The following is a 26,783-nucleotide window of genomic DNA, read 5'->3' on the forward strand; positions in this document are numbered from 1 at the left end:
TTTTAACATATAAGGGTATTTTGGTCATTTTGAAAAAGAAAGTAATTAATATTTCTATCCTCGCTTAATAAAGCGCCTCTTTGTAATAAAAAAAAATTATTAATTGGTTGTGGACCGATTACCGGGTACACGCAAAGTCAAATCCGGTTAAACTTGATCAGGCGGTCACAATTTCTTTGATTAGTAACAACTCCGATCCACCTACTCCACAAATGAACGGCCAAGATTTAGAATCAGTGGGGTTGTGATTGATTTGCCGTTTTAATACGAAACTGATGGAAACAAGGAGCAGCACAGGAACTTACAACGAAAGAGAAAGAGAAAGAGAAAGCGAAAGAGAAAGCGCAAGCGTAAGAGAAGACGACAGCTCTCGTGTAAAAGAAATCGCCTTTCTTTCTTTTTCTCTGAACGCAAAGCATTCCACACCTATCAATGAATGCACTAAGGAGAAGGACTTTTCTCCTTTCCTCTTGCGACTATACACATCAAGTCCTTTGCCTTAAGAGCAATGGCTCCACTGCGCAAAAGGACATTTATCTTTTCTGGGCTTTCAGTAAAATTCCAAGAAGCTCTCTTCGGTCTTTCTTCGGGGTCTTCGAGTCTTGGTCTTCTCCCTTCCTACAGTGTTTCAGAAAACATAGTGTCTCCCATCTCTTACGCTCAACAAATTACTTGAGAACCTCTCTGTTTCTAATTCTATCTATCCAGTCTTTTGAACTGATTTCAAAGCCTGCATTGCTCTGGGAAACTGGTTCTGCTGGTGGGAAACACCCAAGAGATTAAAGGGTTTTTAGCTGTTGTCAGGTTCGTTTTGCTGCTTAATTTTCATTATTTGTGGCTTTGGTTTTATTATTTGTGCTAGCTGTTGAGGTTCAAGCGTCAACTGTCAAGTAATGTACTTCACTGTGAATAAGTCTCTGTGAGAGTGAGAAATGGAACCTTCAACTTCTCAAAGGGAATATAGAAGCAGTTATTGCTCGAAAGAGGAACTAGGTTTTGATTTTGAACATTTCCATGCCTTCTATGTTCAGGGAGTTATATTTCTTTTAAGTTATGCTATAAAACCTAAATAAATAGTCAGTTGGGTCCTGATTTATAATTTTGTGGTGTTGATGTACTTCTGGTATAGTCCGGGAATTGGGTTCCTTGGTGTAACGGTGAACTTTTATTGTTCTGGATTGAATTTTCAACTACCCTGAACGTTAGTAGTGTGTACGAGTTCCAAATCAATTTGCTAGAACTGCTTATGCATACTTTGAAGAGAACTTCTACAACAGTGTGAGCTGTGCAGAGTTTAACAGGGAGAGGGATGTTTTTATTCTGTTACCAGGTTCTTATATTGACCAGTCGTATTATTGTTTCTCTACATTTCTTATCTGTATGTATAGTCTTCTATGATCTAGTTGAGCCATACTCTGTTCCCCCCCCCCCCTCTTGTGTCTTTGTGATGGGAAGATAACTATGAATCATTTTCTGAAATAGTAATTGCGATGATTTTACAGAATGAGTGATTCCTCCATGTTTATTTACTGCATATACGATACATTGTTTGGTCTTCTATGATCTAGTTGAGCCATACTCTGTTTTTCCCTCTCTTCTGTGACTTTGTGATGGGAAGATAACTATGAACCATTTGCTGAAATATTAATTGCGATTATTTTACAGAATGAGTGATTCCTCCATGTTTATTAACTGCATATACGATACATTGAGATTGGCTTAATCATCAATGCATGTTTGAGCAACTTACTCGGTACAAGAATTACCCAAATGAACGATTTGCATGACAGGGATTGCAACTGATGAACTAAACTTCAGCTTATTAACAAATGAACTTCTAAAATATCTGATACTCTAGGAGGACATTATTCTAACAGTCCATTTTGGCTATCACATCAAGTTCATTTTCCACCTTACAAAATGTTAGATGGCTTCACAATCTCCCAAATACCCAAAGATGTGGTCATGAGTAAACAGTAAAATCTGAATACATGGAAAAGGCTGCAAGTATCATAGCAAGGAGAGTACTTCTAGCACAAGAATCAACAAACAGAAACACAAGGATAGATAATTAATGAGTGAATCTAAAACATAATCTTTAATCTCCAAAGAAGACAGGCCCACACTTCATGTATACTAGGTTGCACAAATACTTGAGGCATACAAATTCTTGAGAAACAAAGGGGACATATTCCTAAACAATGCATAAGTGAGCTTGGAACTGGACAAATCAAATCACATTTTGACAGAATTTGTAGTTAGTCACTTGAATGTCAAAGACTTGCTGTATTAAACCTATGACAGAACTATTTGACTATAGTAGTTCTTGGATCATCTAACTGAATGTGCCACCATTTGCTTAAACTACATAGTAATCCAGCAAATCAGTACATAAATAGATCACTATAAGAGTAAGTTTTTAATTACAGAATTCATTGTTACATTATTATGCATTATTACATTTTTATTAGGTATGGATTTCATGGACAAGTCATCATCATCCTTTGTAATCCCCCAGTTTTCCTAGACCTAGTGGGACCCTTAACATTGTAGTCTAGGCTGTCTAGCTGGGCATGTACAGGTTGTCTTTAAACCTTCAGTTAAATATTAATTTAGATAACATGTGGAAGCTTGCACTAATGGGGTTAATGGGAGAACTTTTCATTTACTTGGATCAGAGATGTCTCACTAACAACAACAATCATTATTGTGGACAAAGACCCTTTATGTTTGTTATCATAAACCCCATTATGTATATTCCTAGTGACACTGTTGGCATTTACAAAATTGCTTTAGACCTTTATATTATATGACCTTTACTTAAGTTCGTAGAACTTCTTTTAAGAACTTATTTATAACAAAAAGAGTGAGGCACTAGAGGTCACTCAATCTTACTTGCAATAAGGACCCTTTAACCTTCACTTGAATGTCTGTATCTGAAACAGTCAAAGAAGTTTAATGACCCTTTCAGCTTAGTAAGTGAACTATTCCCTAATCTAAGGAAACAGTAGTAAGGAACATCTTAAAGAGATTCAGCTGAAATCAAGGTTCAACACATGGAAAGAATATACATATAATTATATCCGGAGGCATTCCTTTATATTTGTTTATAAATTCTTCCTTCCTTTTCTCACTTTCAGATCCTCATTGTAACTTTTTCTGTCCAAAACAAGTGTGTTTCATGAAGTTTCTATACCGTTTCATACTATTCTTTCATTCTCCATAATGAACATTGCCCTCCCATTGATCTCCTTTCTGCATGAGTTTTTTCTTTTTTCTTGGTTTATGCCAAAATGGATCCCATCACATAAATATTCCCTTCTTGTATCAGAATGAATGGCTGTCGTACTAAGAAGGGTTGAAACCCTTAAGTTCGTCTATCACCACTTTCTTTATGAATAGCCCTTCAGGGTTCCCATATGTCGACTCAAGCCATAATGTATACCATCTAAGAATATGCCCTCAACGTATCGAAATGTATCGCATAATACAAAAGACTGAGATTCTTTTGCCCTTTATTGGGGTTGGTTTTCCTTTCCATTACGCTTTACGTCCTACTTCGAGATGGTGCTACATCATCTAGACCAATATTTGGCTTTTAATCTCTCTAGTGCAATTTATGAGGTTATCATTAAGTCTCAAGTTGTCTTATTTCCTTTTACAATCTCCTATAATGCCTATCAGTCATACAAGTGATGCATCCATAGTTACTTTCATCTCATAAGTATACATATGTTATTTCTATTCCATAAACTTACCATGCCACTTCCATTTCATAGGTATACCCATGTCTTTTCCATCTCATACACATAACCATGACATTTCCATTTCATGTGTTCATACTTTGTCCAACTTTAACTAGTTCACTCCCTTACCTTTTTAGCTTATCGGGATAGTACATGAGACATTTATTAACTCTCAAGAATATTTAGCATTCTTTTACTTTCTTTACATTTTTTATAGGACATTTCATTCATCCTTATAAATATAACTATGTCATAAACATAATTATTTTCATTCATCTCTCGTAAATTTTGTCATAACATTTCCATATTTGAAGCATAACCATACCACTCCATTTCACACACATAAACATGTCATTCCTATTTCATAATAACATCCATGTCATTCCATTTCATATTTATATAAACATGCCATTCCTATTTCATAAGCACAGCCATGTCATTCCATTTCATATACGTAAACATGTCATTCTTATTTCAAAAGCACGGCCATGTCATTCCATTTCATATACAAACCTTGTCATTTCATTCATAAGCATGACAACATCACATCATTTTCATATAGTAAACATAATCATATTATTGCAATCTTATAGACTTGACCATTTCTTAACACTTCGATTTTATAAGTAGAATCATATCATCATTTCCTTTCATATATTCACACATGTTTACTTTGAATTAATCCTCATAATGCATAGTCAGGCATCATATTAAGCATTTTGAACATATAGAACACGGATAAGGTTTCACTTACCTTATGTAAGTATTCTTGTCTAATCCACTGAGTAATCTCCTCTAATCACCATGACTTTGACTCGTAGTACTAAATTTTGTGAAATTTGGAAAATTTTCAAGCTGGCCAAAACAAAATGCCAGTCAAAAAGAAGCTTGCAATAGTTTGCCAAAATTTCGGTCAAGAATTTTGTTGAGATCTCGTTGGTGAAATTTTGAAAATTCAAAGTGGTTGTACCGAATAGGATTTATGACTATAGATATGGATATGGATATGGTGGTTCATTGTTGATTCCAATAGCATGTTTGTATATGGGTATGGTGATGGATCATGTGCATCATTTGTGGACTCCATCTTTGGGTATCCATCATGCCCATCATAGCCAGTTAAGCTAGTCCCGCAATTGGGCTATAGTCCATGACCATACGACACATTACCTAGGGTACGATATCTACTTTATGTTGATGATGCTACCTACAGAAAGGGTAGTGACAGATTACATGGATAACTTTATCCATACCATGTTATGGGTTGCTCATGTCTAGTATTCAGAGTACTCCTCCATGCCTTAATGACGGATGTAGCCCAACATAGCAACTTTTATTAGATTAGACTAGGTCTCATTCATTGTCTATAAAATGTTATTGTGGTCTTCTGATATCCTATATGATGTGTCTTATTCATTCATTCATTTATTGTAACTTTTTTTTTTGGTAAGAATTGTAACTTTTAATTGAGTACTGAGTTTTACATTTCTAATTGTATATTATATTCTACTTGTTCTTGTATTTGTTGTTGCATTTTAATGAAAATTTTAGTGTTCTGTTGCATTCTATCTATATTTACATTTGCAAAAATGCATGTTCCGTACTTCTAGTTTCTCCTGCATATGGCAGTTCATGTTCCGTTAAAACACACTACTTTGGGTTAGGCTGTAGGAAAAAATAACACTCCCATAAAGGCTGTATGTTGAAAACTAGGCCAATAAAAAAACCTAAAACTCACCGAAATTGGGCATCAAAATATGGTACAAGTTTGTATCATATTTTGCTGCAATTTCGGTCATTTTGACCTGGTCAAAATGGCGAAACAAAACGAAATTTAGTTCTATGCTTTGACCTAACCGGCAATGTGCAATTTATTATTCTTGTTATTCAACTTTTTTAATCCATAACAAAACCTTTCTTCTATAACCTTTTTACACCTGTACATTGACCAAAAACAGGGTTTTTGGGGCCTTGTAACCAAAACCAGCAGGTTACCAAGCAGCTGGCCACTTACTTGGTCTACAACTCTAGTAGAGCATAAGCACGCAGCAACGTGCGCCAGGCTGCTCATCACCTTGCAACCTAAATCCAGCTCGGTTCTTAGGGATTTTTTGGGAAGAAATCCTTGAAATCTTATTCTCAAGTTCATATATAAATTGAACTTGGGTTCGAATTTGACCCCTAGGGTCCTTTAAAGTGGAATTCAAAAGCAAGTTTATGTACAAAACATTCAATCAAGAATTCTTTAGGTTCTCTTCTTAAAGAACATATTTGGCATGCATCAACATAGCTGTTTATCAATTCATGAAAGTAATCCTATCATGATGTCTTGAAAACATTCACAAGTTAACTCCTCTAACCATTTATTGAATTCAGTCCTTACCTTGAAGTTAAGCTCAAGACTTGTGAAGTATCCGTTCCAACACCTCAGTCCTTATATCCTTCAAGTCCAGCTTGTAGAGGAAGGTTACTCTTAGGGGTTGTATGGCAATGATTCTGTGCCAAATTTCCCAATTTGGCATATAATGCATTTATTATGCTTTTGTGCCGAATTGGGCAAATTTGGCACAAAATCTGTACTGAAATCTTGTATGGTTGGACACAGATATGCATGTTTCTCTAGCAAAATTGACACATAATCTTGTATGGTATGTACAAAATCAGGGTACAAATGGACACATTTTATTTATTTATTCAATTATTTTAATTTTTAATAAAATAATTAAAAAAGGTAAATACACATTAGTTGATGCAAAGTTGCTCACATAAAATCAGGTGAGATTATAATGTTTCAAGTGATTAGTGGCAGACTGGCATTCTCGTTGTTGTTGCCAATTGATTTGCAATTGCCTTCCTTTGCTCCTCCATTTGTCTTGTTTCATTTTGGGTGTTTTCAGGGGGAACATAAGGGTCCGATGTGACTTCTTCAGGTATCTAATGAGGGTCTTCGTACTTTTGAAACTTTTTGTCAGCAACTTGCTCATCTCGGATGTAGTTATGAATTGCACATCAAGCAATGACAATTTTGGCTTGAGTATGTAATGTAAACCCATGACGCATTTTAGCCAAAATTGGAAACCTACTCTTTAGGCGCCCAAAACACCTTTCTATGATATTCCTTACCGAAGAGTGCTTGTGGTTGAAAAGTTCAACTACAGTCCTTGGCGCTCAACCTCTCCCCCTGAAATCTTGCAATGTTACCTATTACCCTTGAATGGTGTCATGAATACAGTCATAGTCGGATATCCAGAGTCAACCATATAATACTTTCCTACAAAAGTTAAAAACCCAGATTTTGCATTACTTTAATTTGTGCATCATGCTAGCATGGATCTCATGTGACTGGAACGGAGAGAAGTATAAGTTGAAGCCACTCATGTGAGGCCTTACCAATTTGTGTGAGGCTTATATATGCATGGTATCTGTAAGTTACAGTCTTTTATAATCCAACGAGGTTCCTTGTGTGAGGTGTCTGGTAAGTGGTTGCTTTACTGTTAGTTACGCACTTGGATGCTGATTTTCTAATTATTTTTTTCATTAAAGTTCTGTATATGATGCCTTAAATACATTATTCTTAATTCTCGCTTATTGATGTCATGGTTTTTCAGAAATTTTAATCTTTTTTTTTTTTTTTGGTAGTTTGACGTGTCAGAAATGGATGGTAGCGAGAAAGATGATGTGCCTATTCTATCAGATACTCATTCTCAAAATACGGATCTTGAATTAAAGAGGTTTACAGCCAGAAGTCGAAGTGTGTCTATGTCTACACCAATGAGCTCCACAGATCGTTATGACTCTTATGGAAGTGGAAATATTTTTGGAAATCACACTGGTCCTTTGAGGAGTGAAAGAAGAACCCCTTTCGTACAGATGAGTGGTCCATTGTATATTGGTAGGGACAGTGAGAATCTCACCAAGTCTATGGATGCAAGATTGGGCAGTACTTCACTTATGGTAGAAACATTATCTTCTAGTAGGATGGATAGAAAAGATTGGCCAGGTGACAACTTTACCCCGAATGAGCATTTATTGAAGTCTGGGCCTTTGGGTGTATGCAATGATCCCTACTGCACAACTTGTCCAACATATTGTAATTACAGAACCAAACAGAAGGACTCAAGAGCTTCTGGCTTATTTGGCTACAAGGTGCTTTTCTTCTTACCTTGGCATGGCTTCAGTTTTGAATTTTCTGATCTCTATGAGATGAGATGAGACAGATATGTGTGTTGGTGTCCCCCACAACCCTAAAAACTCAGCAAATGGGTTTATCTCCATGGTGCACAATTGGGAGGCTTGATCCTTTACCTTTGTTAGGACCCTGTCACTCAGCAAGCATCCATGGGATGAGCAACTTATGCAGGGGTGGAATATCTTATTTTTCCTATTTAAAGTAATTGCATTTTGAGTTTTAAGTTTTAAATCACTTTGAAATTAGAAACTGCTGACTTCTTGGGTTATGTTTTGAAGTCTTAAATAAGATATTATGGTATTCCACTGTTGCTTTTTGAACTTTTGACTAGAATTTGTAGGATCAAGTGAGATACCTTTATTCATCCAATAAAAAGAGTGAACTTGGTGCCGAAGGCTTCTACACAGGCAGAGTCCCGGGGGGGGGGGATATTCCTGCACAGCCTTACCCCGGCAAATTTTGTTGGGGGGGGGGCTGTTCCAAACTTCCAATGACTTGACTTTTTTTCATCCAATAATTTAAGTTAATTCATACTGCCTAGATGATTCATCACAGCATTGAAATTCATGACGCAGAATGATCTTTATGGGGATGCTAAAGGTTGGGCATGGAGGTTCTTCTCCTCTATATATTCATACGTTCCTGTAGTGATGAATCCTCATGCGAAAGTCGTGCAGCGATGGAATAAATTTTTTCTCATTTCCTGCTTGCTTGCAATTTTTGTGGACCCTTTGTTTTTCTTCGTGCTGACAGTGCAGGAGGTATGGTCTTGTTTCTTTCTCTTACTTGTCCTCTCGTCTTCCTTTCTTCTTCTTGTCTTGTTTTCTTCTTTTTCTTCTACTTGTTGGTTACTTGACTCTGATTGTGTAACCCATAGCTCTGGCAGAAAACTGATTGTCAGTTGAGGGCCTGAGGCGGTTACCAAACAAGGTTGGTTTTTATAGGTTAGCATCCTTGTTTTGTTGCTGCTGAATGAGTTTGTAGGCGATGGTTTTTGGTCGGCTTTCTTTAGTGTGAGTGTGTGCGTGGCTTGCAGGTTTCTTTCCCTTCACTCCCTCAACTTAATCAGTTGCTGGTGGGAATTGCAGTGGTGGAAGCTGAAAATTATGAAAGCAACAAGGGTTGTATATTTGAAGATGCACTGATTGCTTATCTTTCCTGCATTTCCCTGTATGGCTGCATATGGAATATTGATAGAAAATGGGGTAGATTTGAAGCTAACAAGAAAAGGAAGGATTTTTTATATTTTCCAGTGATCTTTTTATGCTTGTTTAGCTGTATAGACAGTTACAGTTGGTGTGCATTCATCTTCTAGGATCTTTTTTTTGGGGGGGGGGGGGGGGGGGGGTTCTCCAAAATGAAACATTAACTTGAATGGTGGAATTGTTTCATTACGCTGTATACATGTATGTAGTAATACTAACACCAAAGAGTTGCAATCTTGCTTCTTGTTGGAGCTTTTTCCCCTCTTCTCCTTTTGTCTTGTGTGAATATATATATTGCATGTATTTGTTTTTGTTATCTGTCCATGCCTTAAGTTCAGTGTTCATTGAGTCGAAAAAAGTTTTATTCATTTTCAATTTTATTGCTGTGCATCTCTTAAATTTTATGGCATTATTTCTACAATACCTGCTCTCACATTTCCTTTGAAACAGGACTACAAATGCATAGTTCTTAACTTTTATTGGGCTACAACATTTGTTGTTCTCAGAAGCATGACAGATTTTGTTTACTTTTTAAACATGCTTCTTCAGGTAAGCTCAATTCTGAACTTAAGCAGTTTTTGGCTGCTTAGGTTTGTTTATTTTTCCAAGCAATGCCATTGCTAATACTTGAAGAGTTTTCGTTGATAAGATTTATTTGCAAATTCATCTACTTCCTGAGAACAATTCTTGTAGTCCATTGAAAGTGTTCAGTTTTCCTGGGTAAGGGTGAAACTTGAAAGTCCGGTTTGCTGTGCTAAATCCCCTACCCAGATTTGCTTTCCTTCCCTCTTAAAATGTAAGCTTTCTACGTCAAAGAAGAAAATATGTAGAGATTAGGCAACCTTAGAGAACCCTATCTAGCCACGTCTAGAAGGATGGGTTGAGGTCTCTGAAATAAGGATAGGCTCTGCAAACAGCAGCATAAACTAGAAACTAGACATTGTGGTGAAGCTCTGTAGTACACCTTCTTATCCATATCTGACTGCACCAAGGTTGTAAGGTCTGCATTAAATCATGTGGAAGCAGTCTGCAGTCTGTTGTCCAAGGCAGTTAGAGGCCAGTCAAATCATTTAGTCTGCAGGTTGATTTTGTACTTTTTTTTTTGGTTTTGGGAAGGGGGGGGGGTAGCTGAGTTTTTGTATGAAAGAGGAAAGTACAGAGGAGGCATCCTCCTAGTACCCCCAAGTGAAAGGGCTTAAGAGAATCCAGCCAAGAAGGGCATTCTCTCCTAACCAGTATCCTGAATTGGGAAAGCAAGCCCAATTACAGTCTCTATTAAACCTGTGCTTCTCATCCTTCTATATAGTCCATCCAGCTCTTTTGGGAAGTCCATAGGGTCCAACCACACTTGCTGCTTTGGCTGAACCCCTGTCATGTAATCTGCTGGTTGGTTTTGCTCTCTCTACACATTCCTAAACTCCTCTTTTGGCAAAGCTGCCCCTTGCAACACTTCCCTTTAGGCTGCGTTTGTTTGATGGAATAAAAGTTGGGTGGGAAAATTCTTGAAAAAAGTGTAGATTTCTTACTTTTTCCTTAAATCCCAAAATTGTAGATTGTTTGGTTGCTTGGGGGTGGGAAAGTGAGAGACAAGCTTCCTTGAATCAAGGAAACTTGTCTGGTGATGTGGCAGCCCAACTTTCCCACCCCAAGCCATTTTAAAACCCCACAAATTTGGTGGGATTTTGTGGAAAAGTAAAAAATGGGACCCACCACCACCACTTTTCCACAAAACCCTTTCATTTCCTTTTCTTTCCTTTCCTTCTCCCTCACCCCACTACACATGGGGCGCACATTTTTTTTTTCCACCCCACCTTTGCAAACAAACGCAGCCTTAGTGGTTTGAGACTTCAAAGGCCCCATGGTTCCAGATCTCGCGCTTGAGGGAGATCTCGCGTTTGAGAAAAAGTGAGATCTTGCTTGAGATCTAGTAATTTTTAGGGCCCAACTCGAGTGAACTGGAGGGCCCATCTTGGGGGGTTTTAAGGGTTAGGTTGGGCTCGAAGTTGGTATTTTGTCTATTTTAGGCATTCTAGACACATTGGTGGCCTTAGATTTTGGAAAAAATAACCCTATGTATCTAACTCAACCCTAAGTTTGAAACCTAAATGCTGCAGGAGTGAACATGCAATGTTGTAAATCATGAAATAGGGGAACCATTAGGACACATAAATGAAAAGAAGTGATAATATACATCAAATAACTTAAAATGTTTAGAATGCTGTCCATATGAGTACAATACAACATCATCATTCTTGACTCTTGAGAATAGAGTAGTACAACCATCATAAGTTCATAAAAGACCTACTCCACTTGAAGTTGAACAGATGTTTAATCCACACTCAAAGACCTACTCTAGAACATAGTTATTTAAAAAAAATAAAATTTGGGGGAAAATTTCACCTTAGTTGAAGAACTCCTTCAAGTAGCCTTGATTGATCTTGTTTTCTTGATGTGGATGTGCTAACCGAAGATCTGGCAAGAATCAGGGGAAAAATCCGGCCAAAATCTAACTTGGGTAGCTCATTGGCAAGATGGGAGGCGACAGGAGCGAGACAAGGTCGAGACGAGACTAAATCTCGACCTATCTTGCCAAACATGAATTTACTCCTTGCTATGTTGCCTTTTACAGAGGTTCAATATATTACTCTTATGGGTTTAAGCACTCAATGAACTAGCTATCTTACCATTGACCATGTCCATTGCCAATCGTGAACTGTACCTGTTAAAATGAATGCCAAGAAATCCTGAACAAGAATAGAAACAAATCAAAGGAACACGGAGATATAATGTGGCTCACACTTGGTGTGCTACGTCAACGGGTGAACAAGAAGAACTTTCACTATGTAGGAAAAAGATTATGATGGAGATCTCAAACCCAGTCGTCGTAACGGCGTTACAACAACTCTCACCCAAAACCTAGGAGGCTAGGACGGAACCCCCAAATCTCACAATGACCTAACAAGAGAAAATAGGATACATATTTATAGATTTTAATCAGGTAAAAGGGTAGACCCATTGGTTTAGGTCATACCGTATAGTGGGGGCTACGCCCCCACACCCCCATCATAAACCAAGATCAAAGATAGGCTTAGCCCAAGCCCTTTGTTTCCATCGTAGACCTCACAAATCGAGTCATTTGTGGGGTTGCCCACCAAAATATGTCAATGCAGGTCCATCTTCAAAGTTGGGTACAAGGACTCGGGTTTCACGTAACAGCACCTGATTGAAATTTCCATGACTTATACAATATACTTATACCTATCTCTTTGACACTTGGTGCTCGATATGAAGGTTTAACATATGGTAGGTTTAGGATTTATCGTGGTATAGTATATGTGCTTTTTCTTTATTGTACCTTTAGTTTCAGTTTTAAGTTGGTTGGCTATGTCTTTCATGTTTGGTCTTGGGTTTTTCTGCTGCATCTTTACCTTCTCTGGCTTTCCTTTTTTTCTTTTTTCTTCTTTTTGTTTTTTTGTGTGGGAAGCTGATTTTCAATCCAGAAATAAACATGAGGAGGATTATAAATAGCAATGAAAGAAATGGCTTTTTCAGAATGGCAGAATGTTGCCTACTCAGTTAATTGGTAGTATGAAATTGGTTTATGAGAAATTAATGCATGCAAAATCCAAAGTAAGTCTAAGGTTCTTCCCTCATTCTTAAAGATGGTATCAAGGCATCCTTTCAGCTTGATTCTTTTTTCTTTTTATTTTGGGGGGGTGGGGGGTGGGGTGGGGTTTGTGTGGTTTAAGGATTCTTTTCTTGTTCAATGTCATTCCTTCCAGTCATTGATTGCGTATGGGAAAATGGGTACTCAATGTTTCTACCAAAAGTATTAAAAAATTTTACTCAAATGTGATCATACCCATGGGAACAAAATCTTCCTTTCCCTGGTTACCAGGATGAAGCTGTGAGGGAGTTGAAAAAAACTATCATGTTTCAATGGCTTTGACAGCTTCTGACTAGTTTTGACAATATGCTGAAAATTTCAGTAGTTTCAATGAATAAATTATTGCAAGTTTTGACCAATCAACCAACCCAGTTTTGGTAGTTTCACAAGTCTCTAAGTTTTTTGACTAATTTTGGCCAGCCCATCACATCTCGAGTTTTACCTCAAAGAAATACCAAATTTCAGCTTCTGGCTTGTCGAAACCTGGTTAGGCAGTGAAATCCATATCCTTGATCCTACCTAAGCCTAATAATTTGCTTCATATGCTAATAAATGTCTTTATGTCAGATGCACATGATCTTCTCTTCCTCAAAACTGTATGCAAAATGGAATCACGCCTATTTCATTGTCATCGTCCACTTTATATGTCAGCTGTTCCTAGTCCTGAAAATTTGCTTTCCCTTCCTCTTGCTTATTATCTTGTTACTGATGCCCAAGCTTGTATCACTTGTCGCTGAGATGAATCCATTGTTAACAAAATTAAGGTAACAATATGTTGTTTTAGTCATGCAGCTTCTTAGCTTGAAAATAAGTAATTAATAATTTAGTTAATGATTTCACCAGTTATTTCCTTAAACTGTTCTTGAGTCGGGAAATCTACGTGATGCCCTCTCTCTCCTCAGTCTAGATCCCAAGAGAATGGATTTGAGTGGTGACTTGTCCCAGGGAAATGTGTCTATGATATCGCCAGCAGTTTTCCCTTGGCACCATGATCAACCATGTTAGGATGTCGTCCAACTTCTATGGATGTTCCTCTGACTCTCAATCCTTTTCATAATATTTGGGAGTCCATCTTTTTTTATGTTAGCTCTTAGCTATCCATGTCATCCCCCATAGTTTAATAGACTCCCCAGGCAACAGCGCAATGCTTGTATCCTGGGGTTTGCCCGTCTTCTTACTGCATCCCTCTGTCTGTTCCTCTTGACGGCTGGGTGCTGCTTTGTTTACTTTGGTTGTTGCTTAGTTTTTTCCCTGCCCCTTTTGGGGTTCCTTTGGTATTGAATTCTTTACACCCCTTTCAATAGAAATAAGTAAAAGCATTTTTAGGGTGTTAACCCTTCTAGACTATTTATTTATTTCCAATTGCTGTTCTTTCTAGTACTTGCTCCACATTTCCCTTTGTTAATTTTATATTCTACTAAAAATAGGGATAAATGGCTTAGATATGGATCAGATGGGTTCAGGATATTCTTTGCTTGATGCAGATATCCCTAAAAGCAATATTGATGCTAATTGAATTTGTTTTTTTTGTCTGTTTACATCTCTGATTTTGTAATCCAAACCTTTCCTTCCCTTCCCCTACCCCAAAAAAAAAAAAAAAAAAAAAAAAAAAAAAGAAAGAAAGAAAGAAAGAAAGAAAGAAAGAAAGAAAAAAGAAAAAAATGGAAGAAGGCATACACCCCTCAAAGACATGCCTACTATAACACATGGTACCACCATAGTTGTCACGGCGACGAGGCGATGCAAGGCAGTTTAGGCTAATTGAAGCGATGAGTCGACGAGGCGCCCTCTGAGGCGCTTTTAAGGCGGTTGAGGCTTTTTAAGTGAAATTTTTAGTGTACATCTCATTCACTCTAAATCTATCATATCTTATATAATAAAAAAACTAATATCAGACTACCTCAAGTCATCCAACATACTACAAACCACACATAATAGGTCCTAAATAAAAAGTCGCAAGAAGAAAGGAAGAGAAGAAGTTGCTTGTCACTGGCCACTGCTTGCCGGAGTGTCGCTGCGGGAATGGAAGAGAATAAGAGAGGAAGAGAGAAAGAGCTTAGGGATTAGAGTGAGAGTGAGAGTGTGAGACTTGAGTCAAGAACTTATTCTCTTTCAATTTTGTTTGTTTTATTTTTATTTTAACATTTGATCACATGTAGCGTCATTATACATATGCATATAGCTTCAAACAATAGATACTTTACAATCGGAATCTAATAAGTATTTCAATATATGCCTTCAATTAGGCATCTTTCTCGTGATTTAAAAAAGAAAGAAAAAAAACGGACGCCTTATTGCCTAAAAATAAGGCGACGCCAATTTGAGGCGCTCCGAAGGAGCCCAGACGCCGAGGCGACGATTAAGCGACACTGAGGCGACGCCTTGACAACTATGGGTACCACTGAAGGTCCTCAAAATTTCACGGTCGTAAAGTTTCAGTTAATGGTTATTGTGAAATGACCTTTATACTTTCGCTCATTATGGGTATAGTCAAAATTACGATCTTGTCCTTCAAAAAATTTATTTAAAAAGCCTGATTTTTGCAACTTCTCCTTTCTTCTCTTTTGGGCTCTGGCAGAAACAAAGGTGAGAGCTCAAGTTCATAAAAAAAGAGAAGTCTCAGTTTATGGAGATTCAGGGATTCTTTCCATCTGTTTGAGCTTTCTTTTTTAATCTTTCTTGTCACATTCATCCTCTTCCACAGCCTCATGGAATGCATTGTCAAATACTTCCCAACTTTCTATTCCTGAAATCCTTTCTGCATTTATACTGTTGAAACTTTACTCAATTAAATAATGAGAGAGAATGGTTTAGGTGATTTATAGCGGAGGATTTTGATCCACTTTGTACTTTTAAAAGGATTAGAAAGTATACGAAGTAAAAAATTTGCCAAATTACAACTTTGAATAGGAACATAAAGGCTTTCTCCCATGTTAGATGGATACCTATTTGGTTTATGGGGTTTTTGTTTCCTCCCAGAGAATAAATAAAAATTTGGACACCCTAAAATAGATATGGACCAGAATTTGGATTTTTGGATATTCATTTACATCCCAAAATGAAGATAAGAGATTGATGTGAAATGATGGGTGATTATTCTTCTTGACATACACTATGGAGGTATTACCATAGTATGACGTCTAACTTCAGAAGGCCATTTCATCCAGACCAAATTTCCAAGATACCACTGTATCATTATTTTTTTTTTCCTACGAGTTTTGCTTGGCCATTAGGGGTGTTCAATGCCAGAACTACCCACATGTTGATTAAATAGTGCTTTTTTTTTTTAACTGAAATCTTCGAAATTTCTAAATGAGATGGTGACCAATATTTCTAAAATAGTGCATTCCCTCCCCCCCCCCCCACCCCACAATTTTGATGTACCATCTAGTTTTGGCTCAACCAAAATGTTCCAAGAATTTCGAGATTCCAGTGAAATTTTGTTGAGATATGGAGCTTTTGGAATAATAAATTTACTTCCAATTATGTTTTTAGTTTGTTGTTGCATATATCATCATCAAAATTATTAGTGAATTGAACATTTGTGTTGGTTCATCCTTTCTTTTCTCTTTTGTATATATTTTTTTAATCCATGGTTTTGTTGAGATCTTTTACTGCTGTTTCCTTTGGACTGCCAATTTTTTAAATTAAATGGTATGGACTGATATTCGTTTGGAAGTTATATATTGTGCTTGAAGCCTTGAAGTGTTTGTGTGATGCTATGTTTTAAGTGATGTGTCAATATAATTCTATAGTAGAATATCTTGTTTCGCTAGCATTAGTTAAAGCTTTTCTGATTTACAAGCTTAACTGGCATCTACCATTTCTGTTTTGCAGTTTAGGCTAGCTTATGTTGCTCCGGAATCTAGAGTGGTGGGTTCTGGAGATTTAGTTGACCATCCAAAGAAAATTGCTAAACATTACCTTTGGACATACTTTCTAATTGATCTGTTTGTTGTGCTACCTCTTCCTCAGGTAATACTTCTCTCTTTTTCAATGTGATTCAGGATTTCCCTCCTGTAATCTGTAGGTGATCTCTTTATATACTGATGAAAGCTACTTGTGCAAAATTTAGAGCCACAATACTTTGCTAGAACTTGATGTGCAAATCCAAGTGAACCTTGTCAGCTGCACCATACACTAGATTTTTTTTTCTGCCTCTTTTTTGGTTTTTTTTTTTTTGTTTTTTGTTTTTTGTTTTTGCAAGAGGGTGTAAAGAACCATTTATTATTTTGAGAAGTTGTATATTGGTACCCATTGAGTGCGAGAGTAATATCAATATATCATAACACATCTTTTTATTTTTTCTTATTGCGACTAAGCTGGATCTAGGCAGTGTGTCCTATAGTGGGGAACTAACTGAATGAGGGTTGTGAAGTATTGTCTCTTGCTGACTGGCTGCTGTCATAACAACTGGTCTTTGCAAATGAATTGCATGGAGCAAAATGGTGGGGGTTGTTTTGTAAATAGAAGTGCCTGAAGTAGATAGTGTCAATGGTTATGAAGGGGAATTCAAGCCTGGTTTTAGAAGGAGTAGTTCTTCCATTCCCTGAAGCCTGTAGTAAAATCACGATTGCTGTTTCCTTCTTCCCTTTCTTGGGGTGGTAATGATATTTTTATTCACCCAAATAATAGAAAAGAAAATTATTGATTAATAATGGTGTTGTTGAATTTCTCTTTGATCCTTGGCAAAAGACATGAGGTGAAGATGCAACAACAGCAACAAGATGCAATAACTGCAGCAACATAGCCTTAACCTGATTAAATGGGGTTGGCCAGGCGAAGATGCTAAAAGCTTAAATATTATTAATGTGTGCTGTATTAATAATTTTATCTACAGGCATTTTGGAACATTTGTATGTGTAGTTCTTCCTGAGCATTCACATATTTTGTGCAAATGTTTTTCTGGGATGAATAATAAATATATGACAAACCCGAACATTGGGAAAAGAGAGGGGGTGAGCGAAGAGATCATGATTTTGTGCAAAACTGTTGTATATTCTCAGAATGCTACGTACAAATCCTTTTTTTAATATCTAATTGATACTTTATTTTCGTTAATGTCCTTGTGCAGATCATGATATTGTGGGTCTTGCCTAAATACCTGGGGTCAGCAAACTATGCAAAGAATCTCTTAAGAGCCTCAGTTCTTCTTCAGTACATACCCAGGTTTTTTAGGTTTTTGCCGCTGGCTTCTGGTCAGTCTTCAACTGGCTTCATATTTGAATCAGCATGGGCAAACTTTGTACTTAATCTTCTCATGTTTGTATTGGCTGGGCATGTTGTTGGGTCATGCTGGTACCTCTTGGGATTACAGGTGAATGAAAGTTCTTTTATATTGTCAGCTACTTGCTCTTTTTATTATTGTTGTTATTTTTACTATTATTATTGTTATAATATTTTATATCTTTTCTATGCAAGAGAAAGATTCAGCAAAATAATGACTTGTCTCAAGAGAGCACAACCATGTTCTATTTATTATTAGTACTCTTTTTATTATTGTAGCCACTGCTGCAGTTTAGAAGGTCAGATCAGCCAGGGTGATGAGGAGAAGAAGGAAGGAGGAGGAGAAGAGAATGAGGAGAACAGAGGAGAGAGTTTGCCTGAACCTTTCCTCCCCACACAGCTTCATTAGTAGTCAAGCAATCCATTCTCAGTAGGATTACTTTCCCAAACTGAGTTGAAAAAGAAAGTAAATATTACATTGAATCTACCCAAAAAGGGAACTATACCTAGCAATAGATTGCAATAAAGTTACTTGTGTACCAAGCAACAAGGGGGTAAAACACCAAAAAGCTCCCACATTACCGGACCATTATTAGAGTGTTCATGGCACAAGAGTACCCCTATGGTATCTTTGGTTGTGTACCTAGTACAATAGCAACAACAACAAACCTTGTCCCAACTAAATGGCTCAGCTGCATAGATCCTTGACTTTCAATCAGCTTTGCTTGAGCCATATTGGATACAAGGCCTAAATTGATCCAGTCAACTATACGTAATAGCTGGAGCATGCCGGCAGGTGCCCCCGAGGGCCAAGGATTCCCAACAGCTCTTCATTATGAGCTGTCCGCCTTTGCGACTTACTAACCTTCGTACATCACTTCTGTCCGGGAGCTATGCATTTCCTTTCTTTCTACACCTCCTAAGGTTATCTTAGGTCTACCCTTAGTTCTTCTAATTCCTGCGATTTGATTAAATCACTTTTTTGCACAGGGGCATTTAAAGCCCCCATGGAATGGGGCTGTGCCACCTCAGTTGACTTTCTCGAAGCTTATCATTTTCTAGAGCTACTCCCAGACCGCTTCTATCCATTTAGCTACCCCATTTAGTTGGAAAAGGCTTGTTTTTTTGTTGTTGCTGTTGTACTGCCAGATCAGCTCTAGTATGATCATTTCTTTCCTTGCCAAGTACAATCATTGTAATGTCTTCTCATGTTTTTCTTTCATAAAAGGGAGAGTCGGGAAACTAATGACTCATGTCTCAAAAGAGCAAATACATGTTCCATTAGAATAAGGGAAAGAAGATAATTTAAGCAGACCTAGAACTGTACAAAACTCTAAATAGCTTTAATTCTCACTTGACAACACTCCCCAAAGTTGGTGCATAGATGTCATACACGCCGAACTTGAACAAAATGAAATGGAAAACCTTATTTCCAAGCCCTTTGGTGAAATTATTAGCCAAGGATCATCAAACTGCACAAATAAAATATGACTACCCCTTGATCATCTTCTCCTTGACGAAAAGACTGCCTATTTCCACATGCTTTGACCTGTTATGCTGAATTAGGTTGTGGGCAAAGACTAGTATAGAAGTGATGTAGGACAACCCTAGCTTAGGGTATTCTACAAGACAAAGGATCCTAAATCGTGAAGAAAAGGGGTTTGCACAGCACACATTTGATTCCACACTTGGAGAACTGTACGAAATTAAATTCCAGCAAAGAAGAATATAACTAACATGCAAAATTAAACTTAAGGCTAGAGAAGAAAAAACCAGACTTACTGATTCAATCCACAAATTAGGCTAGGGGTTGGGGCATTACATTCAAAGAAAGAAAGAGACATTCCATTAAGCAATAATATGATATACTTTTATTCAATATAAGTGCGAATACATCCAATGTAGAGAGACAATGAAAGCTCATACTCCTAAACCCAAACCAACTAATTAACCCAGCACCAAAGAGGATTTAAAAGGCAGGAAATAAACAAACCAGCAGTCTAAGAGGCAATGGAGAAGATAAGGGAGAATTCTGGCAGAGAAGGTACTTCTGTAGGGTGGGAAAAAGAAGAGAAAAAAAGGACTGAACAGAAACTGACGACATAGCTGCCGTGAGGTTGTATAGAAGAAAGGGAACAAGAAAATTATTCAGCAAATAACAAAGGTTGCCGAAGAGTTTGAAAGGAGAAATAAATCATGAGTTAAAAAGGGGGGAAATATTCAGCAGAAAACAGAGCAGTCGTGGGGAAGGGGAAGAAGAAAAAAAATATCCATGACACAAAATATGGCTTCTTTGGAGAAAATAAGAGTAGATCTTTGTAGAGGAAAGAAAGAGAAATTTTTGTGATGTGAAATAGGGGTGAAAGGAGGGAAGAAGCTTACCTAGAGAGGAGGAGGAAGAAGGCTCCATGTGAGAGAGAACTAGAATTTCTGCCAGGAGAGAGAAAGGGCTGTAATCGTGCTTCTTTTTTTTTTTTTCTTTTTTCTTTCATTAATTGTCCTTATTTGTGGGTGGTTAAATATTTAAAAGAAAAGAAATAAAAGAAATTACCAAAAATACCCCAATGACACAAAGAAATAAAAATAAAATCTGATAATTCTAAATTGTGGAAAGAAAATTCGTAGACTACCATTACAAAATATCCCACTAGCACAAATACTAATATATGAAAAAAAGGTGGTATGCGGACCATAGTCCTAAGGGTCTAGATGATACTCTCTAGTAGCCGAACCACATGGAAAGGTTCCGCCGCCTCCGCCTTTGTAGTAACGAGTGGTGGGCGGTCGTGTTGTGCGTCCCCATCAAGAAGATTTGCTGTCATAATATAATATCATGGGTGAGAATTGAGTTGTGGCCAAAACTAAGGTCTTGTAGAAGACCCTTGAGCCATAACAACTCACTTGTACCTTCTCCCGTGGCATTGAACTTCGCTTTGGCAGTAGAATGAGCAAGCAAAACTTGCTTCTTGCTAACTAGGTCACAATGTTTCCTCCAAAAAAGGAACAATAGCCAGCTGTAGGCCTATGCCTGATTAGGATGTGTAAATTCCTCTATATGTGGGTGTTGAGAAGGAGAAATCTGTCCCTCTCAAGCTACTACTAGGCTGCTAGCATTATAGTTGAGTGGGACACAATCTGTCTCCTAGTCTTTGTAGGACTCCCTATTTGAATGTATTTTTGATTAGTTTAATTTCCTATTGTATTTTAGATTAGTTTCCTAATTAGTCTAGGTTAGTTTTTCTATTCCTACTTGTTCTTGTATTTCTTTTCCTACTTAGAGTAGGACATGCTCAGATTCTAACTGTAAATACCCCATTGGGGCCTATGAATAAACACAAATCTTTGACTAATTATCTCTCATACTTACAACATTGTATCAGAGCCTTAGGCTCAAATTTTCTTGCTTGGTTTTGCTATGTATACAATGTAATAGCTTTATGTTTTTCTTATATTTGATAAACTCTTTTATCCTTTTGTTGATGGATAAACAATTTTTTTTCCCACATGCACTTGGACTTCCTTTGTTCCTTTGTTTTATCATTTCAACTTTCTTCTCAGAGAGTTAATCAATGTCTACGAAATGCCTGCAACGACTCGGTTCTGGTGAATTGTACTAAATTTATAGATTGCGGGCACAAGGAGAATATTGATGAGTTTATCAGTGATGCAAATAAAAGCTTAAATGAGTCATGGATATCCTGGAAGCAAAATGTGAATGCTACTGATTGTTTTATCAAAGATGGTCACTTCAGTTATGGTATTTACATCCAAGCTGTTAATCTCACCACAGAGCCTGGCATTGTTACAAGATATGTATATTCCTTATTTTGGGGTTTCCAGGTATTGTTATTATACCTCACACACTTCATTTATGTTTATTTACATCTATTCAGTATCCTGGACTAGGTACCCATTTTCATTACTTGTTGGTAGACTTCAATTAGCTAAGGTCCTAATATATGCTGTGTCTGAAAGAATTAGGAATGACATTGTATGAAGACCAGACTTTCTTTGGTGTCTGGTTAGACTTTGTTCTGATTCATGAACAAGTCCAAAAACAGATATTTTTATTGGTTGTTACTTGTTTTTAAAAACAATAACTAGAAATGTTATCAAATTGAAATTGTTGTCTGCATCAGTATGAAATATCCCCAACTCCCCCCCCCCCCAACCAAAAAAATATAAAAAAGACTGAAAAAAAAAATCCAATTTGTAGTTCAATTTCTGAGAATAGGTTCTAATCATTTCGACGGAAAGAGCAAGGTGGTGCTGCATAGTGATAGTGAAATGATTTAAAGGGTAGTGTTTTATTTTAACATAAAATTACATCCTTACTCATCAAGTTAACCTGTGCTCATTAGGAAGCAACAGACAAGAGTGAAATCAGAACGGGTGAACCTGGTACTAAAGGCTTGCGCACAATCAGAGTCCCCAGGGGTGGGGGGGGGGGGGTTGCAGTTCTCCAACACAGTCTTACCCCAACAATTTTTGTTGGGAGGCTGTTCCTATGCCTTGACCACAGGGCTACAATTGTGCTTCACCAACCATTGCACAAGAGTTTAAACAAATGAAGTAGAAACTCTGAAACAGCTCCTTGGCTATTTCATAATTTCCATTGGTACAATAATCAAACCAAATAGTTTCCAAAATAGAAATCAACCAGTAAAATCGAATCACAGGTCATGCCAAATCAAGCCAAAGCGGTTCTATCTAAACCTGTAAGAGATTTTGGTAGTTATTTTCATTCATGATTCAACAATGAGACCATAGAAAGGGAGTGAACTTGGTGCCTTAGCCTTCCGCAAAGAGTCGGGGAGTCAATTCATACAGTTGTGTTGTTCTAACTGTAAGAATTGATTGTTAATCAGATCCATGCAAAAATTCTAAATTAGGTAAGTGGGAAACTTGTTTTTCTTTTTCTTTAGTTTATGCATATCTGATGCAGCATATATATATATATATATATATATATATATATATATATATATATATATATATATATTTGTTTCTTGTAGGCTTAAATGTGTCTGTTGTTGTGTAGCAAATCAGTACTTTGGCCGGAAATCAAGTTCCTAGTTATTTTGTTTGGGAAGTTCTTTTCGCCATGGGAATCATTGGCCTTGGCTTGCTGCTGTTTGCTTTACTGATTGGAAATATGCAAAACTTTCTCCAGGCTCTTGGACAGAGGTATATTGTTTTTAATACTGCTACTTAATACTGAATATTGTAACTCTCTATAAAGGAGTATTTTGAGTCACTACAAGATCTTGAAATATTCAGGACCTAATCATTGTAAACATATTGCAATGATTTGATGTAATCCTGCATGTTTAATTGAAGCACATTTCTTGATGCTAAAATGTTAGCTATTTTAGTTTTTCTCAGATTAGCGAAGACTTTAGGAAACAGTTGTAGCTTGAGGTCAAGGTATCAAAACAGCTGCTCAGCAAAAATTATTGGGGTAAGGTCGCAAGGTATCAAAACAGCCGCTCAGCAAAAATTATTGGGGTAAGGTCGCATAGGAAAAATGCTCCCCCACTGCTAATTAGCGAAGACTTAAGGAAACAGTTGTAGCTTGAGGTCAAGGTATCAAAACAGCCTCTAAGCAAAAATTATTAGGGTAAGGTCGCATAGGAAAAATGCTCCTCCAGACTGCTTGTGTGGAAGCTTTTGGCAACAGATTTGCCCTTTTCCCCCCCCAATTAGCCAAGACTTTAAGAAATTCCTCCCTAGACTCTGTTTGTGCACTGCTTGTGCAGAAGCCTTTGGCTCCAAGGTCACCCTGTTTTTTAATATTAGCGGAGACAAATTGTCTCCAGAGTATGGAAACAATTAGTTGTCAGTATAGCATATTGAAACAGAATCTTTTGGTTAAGGATATGATTGTTTCAAGTTATTTATTTTACAGGGCAGTTCTCTAAGAGTCGATTAACATTCACTCTTACAGCTTTCTTTAAATGGAACATTGTCCTTGCTAATATTATGACTTGACAAAACAACTCTAAAGGATTTTTGTATCAGCGGTCTTGTATCTCCGTCTCATATCTCCTTAGTCCTCCGCTTAATAGTTAGATTGATTATGAGATAGTATAAGTATATATACTATATGTGCAGATGCATGATAATAGGTCCAAAATTTAATGGTATGGGATACACAGAGGAATGAGGAAGGCTTGTTATACCCCTGGATTTTCTTTTCAGAAAACCAAACAAGAGCCAAGAGTTAGCAGCCCTAGAAGAAGAAAGGTCTCTTTCAAATACCCAACTTTTCAATATTAATAGGGTTTATTTGCCTCATAGATGAAAGAGAAAAACTGAAGGGAGTAGAGGAAAAATGTGGTGTTTATAGCCCTATAATATACTTACTGTCTTCCAATTAAAAATACTATTTCTTGGCTATATTTGGCCTACCGGCTCTTGCCTCATAGATGAAAGAGAAAAACTGAAGGGAGTATAGGAAAAATGTGGTGTTAATGGCCCTATAATATACTGTCTTCCAATTAAAATTACTATTTCTTGGCTATATTTGGCCTACCAGCACTAGAAAGATGGATAATAGACTGGGGGAAAGAATTGGAAGAGAGGGTGAACAGGAAAAAGCAATGGTGTCAGTGACGCTCTGACACCCCCTCCCTGCCCCCCAACGCACACATGCTTGGTTCTCCATATCTGGTAATTCTATGGTTCTCACTCCCCTAGCCCTGACCAGTTGATTCCTTCCGTCACAACCCAGATCCATTACAGAAGAGGGTCCAACAATCACAGGCGATGATCAAATGACCACTAAAGCCAGAGAAATATCCAAACTAAATCATGTAGCTCAAGTCTCAAATGTTAACTGTTCAAATAATAACCAGAGCTCCCATTGGTGGCAGTGTAATGTCTGTCCATACTAAAATCTCAAATTCCAATCTATTAGAGTTGCACCTCAAATTACTTCATATAACATTTATTACTCCATATAACATTTATCTAAGTAATAAAATAACAAATAATGAACAGAAAGCCAACTCTTCAAGTCTCCCTCGAACTCTACGCCAAACTTTCTCTCTACCTCAATCTTCCATGATGTAAGAAAATGGGTGAACTGGACGGACCACTACAGCAAAATTTAATAATCACAACACAGAAGCAACAACTAAACAATCACTACAGAATATAATAATTACAACACCAAAGTAACAACTAAACAATCACAATCAAACAAAACAAGACTTTAATTAGTTTTCAAATAACCCTATTAATTATAACCACTCGTTATCACTCTATCCAACATTGATGAGTTTAGGCTGCCACTGCCCATAACATGAGAAAAACATGGCTTACTACAATCACTCTCTATTCTCACCCACTCTCTGACTACATATACTCTTTGTTCCCCAAATTTCTAGTGAAATATATACATAATTGGCATTCACTCTACAAAAGTTGATGTTTCCTCAGCCCCATGGAATGTTCAATATCTGTGTCGGCTATGACTCCTCACTGACCAAAATCTATGACACTTTCTAACTCTTTAAACAATCACGTGTTAAATATATGTCAACCTTCATGCCAAAGCATCCAAACAATAACCACTACCCCATTATGAATCAGGAAAACAATGTTTAACATCACTAAATCACCATATACTAGCAACTTTCAACAAAAATAAGCTTAATGAACAGAAATTGAATCAGTCATATCTCTATTGTTTTCTTTTATTTCTTGGTCCAATGTTCCATACAACTTTGGACTTCAGGTTCCACTGTTCTCTATACAATTGGTTGCTTGTTATTCTCTTCATTTCCTCATATGATTGTTCCCAATTGCAGTAAATGATCCTTGTGTTGAGAAAGCTCAAACTGAAGTAAATCCTGGTTTGTTGGTCATATTCTGTTTCACTACATATTTCAAAATGTACCTGATTGTAGAACTCGAACCAGTGATTGTTTCCATCCAAACCTTGGGATATCAGATGCAAACCCAGAGAGGAATTCAGTTCTCATTTGGAGTCATTCTGGTCAAATCTGTAAAATTGTGATTTCAAAACTTTATTTCATATATAACTTTTATTCTGACCCAAAATTTTTCTTTTTCTCTCTTTTTTTTTTTGTCATATTTTGGTGGGATGTTAAAGCGCTACCCTAAGGGAAGTTCCCATCTGAATCCGCAAACATCTGGCCTATGGATTTAAAATCATTTTAGCTTCACTAGTTTCTGGAAGTTCTTTCCTGAATTTCAATTTACTTTTAGACTACTCAAACCTTCTACCTCATCTTTTGTTGGGCATTAGTGATGGTCTTGGACGATTGATTTCTAGAGTTTGACCTTCATTTGAAAGGGTTGACTTTTAGGTAAAATGATTGACTTTTGAGTACTTTAAAGGGGGAGAAAATACTTCAATTGTTTGGAGCAGATAATTGATAAGGGAAGTCTATGTTTGGGTCATGAAAATCTCCGTTCTTTAGAATCTGGCTATTCAAATGGCTTCATCGCCATGAAGGATCTTTTCAAAGCTAGAAAACTTAATTGTTGAATCATTTGGTAGATTTCTAGTGGTTAACAGGTAGGCCATAGGTGTGGTCAATTATGGAGTTGCTCAAGTGGTTTCCCTCTGGGTTTTTGGTTGCCTGTTTTTTTTTTTTTTTTGGGGGGGGGGGGTGTGCAGTGGGATAGGTCTGGTTGGGGAAGCCTAGGCGATACAATGCAGTAGTGTTTTCATGATTGGAGTGGCATGCCATAATTTTGGTGTAACAAGGGCTGGTTTC

General features: G+C 37.2%; 1 protein-coding gene across 2 annotated transcripts in view; it reads left to right on the forward strand.

The window, feature by feature from the left end:
- Positions 1-313: 313 nt before the first annotated feature.
- Positions 314-26,783, forward strand: part of LOC149013388 (putative cyclic nucleotide-gated ion channel 20, chloroplastic) — a 36,562-nt gene continuing 10,092 nt past the window's right edge. Inside the window, exons 1-8 of one of the 2 annotated variants that reach the window (XM_089159555.1) lie at positions 314-804; positions 7,386-7,892; positions 8,511-8,696; positions 9,591-9,689; positions 16,645-16,782; positions 17,882-18,124; positions 21,592-21,873; positions 23,075-23,220. In XM_089159555.1, coding sequence (XP_089015681.1) covers positions 7,401-7,892; positions 8,511-8,696; positions 9,591-9,689; positions 16,645-16,782; positions 17,882-18,124; positions 21,592-21,873; positions 23,075-23,220 — 1,586 coding nt within the window. In that variant the 5' untranslated portion in view covers positions 314-804; positions 7,386-7,400. The remainder of the gene's footprint in view (positions 805-7,385; positions 7,893-8,510; positions 8,697-9,590; positions 9,690-16,644; positions 16,783-17,881; positions 18,125-21,591; positions 21,874-23,074; positions 23,221-26,783) is intronic. The other variant, XM_089159556.1, reaches the window with a different exon arrangement.

Source organism: Hakea prostrata, chromosome 6, assembly GCF_041222555.1.
Source record: "Hakea prostrata isolate BN-2017 chromosome 6, UWA_Hpros_2, whole genome shotgun sequence".
Lineage (NCBI taxonomy): Eukaryota > Viridiplantae > Streptophyta > Magnoliopsida > Proteales > Proteaceae > Hakea > Hakea prostrata.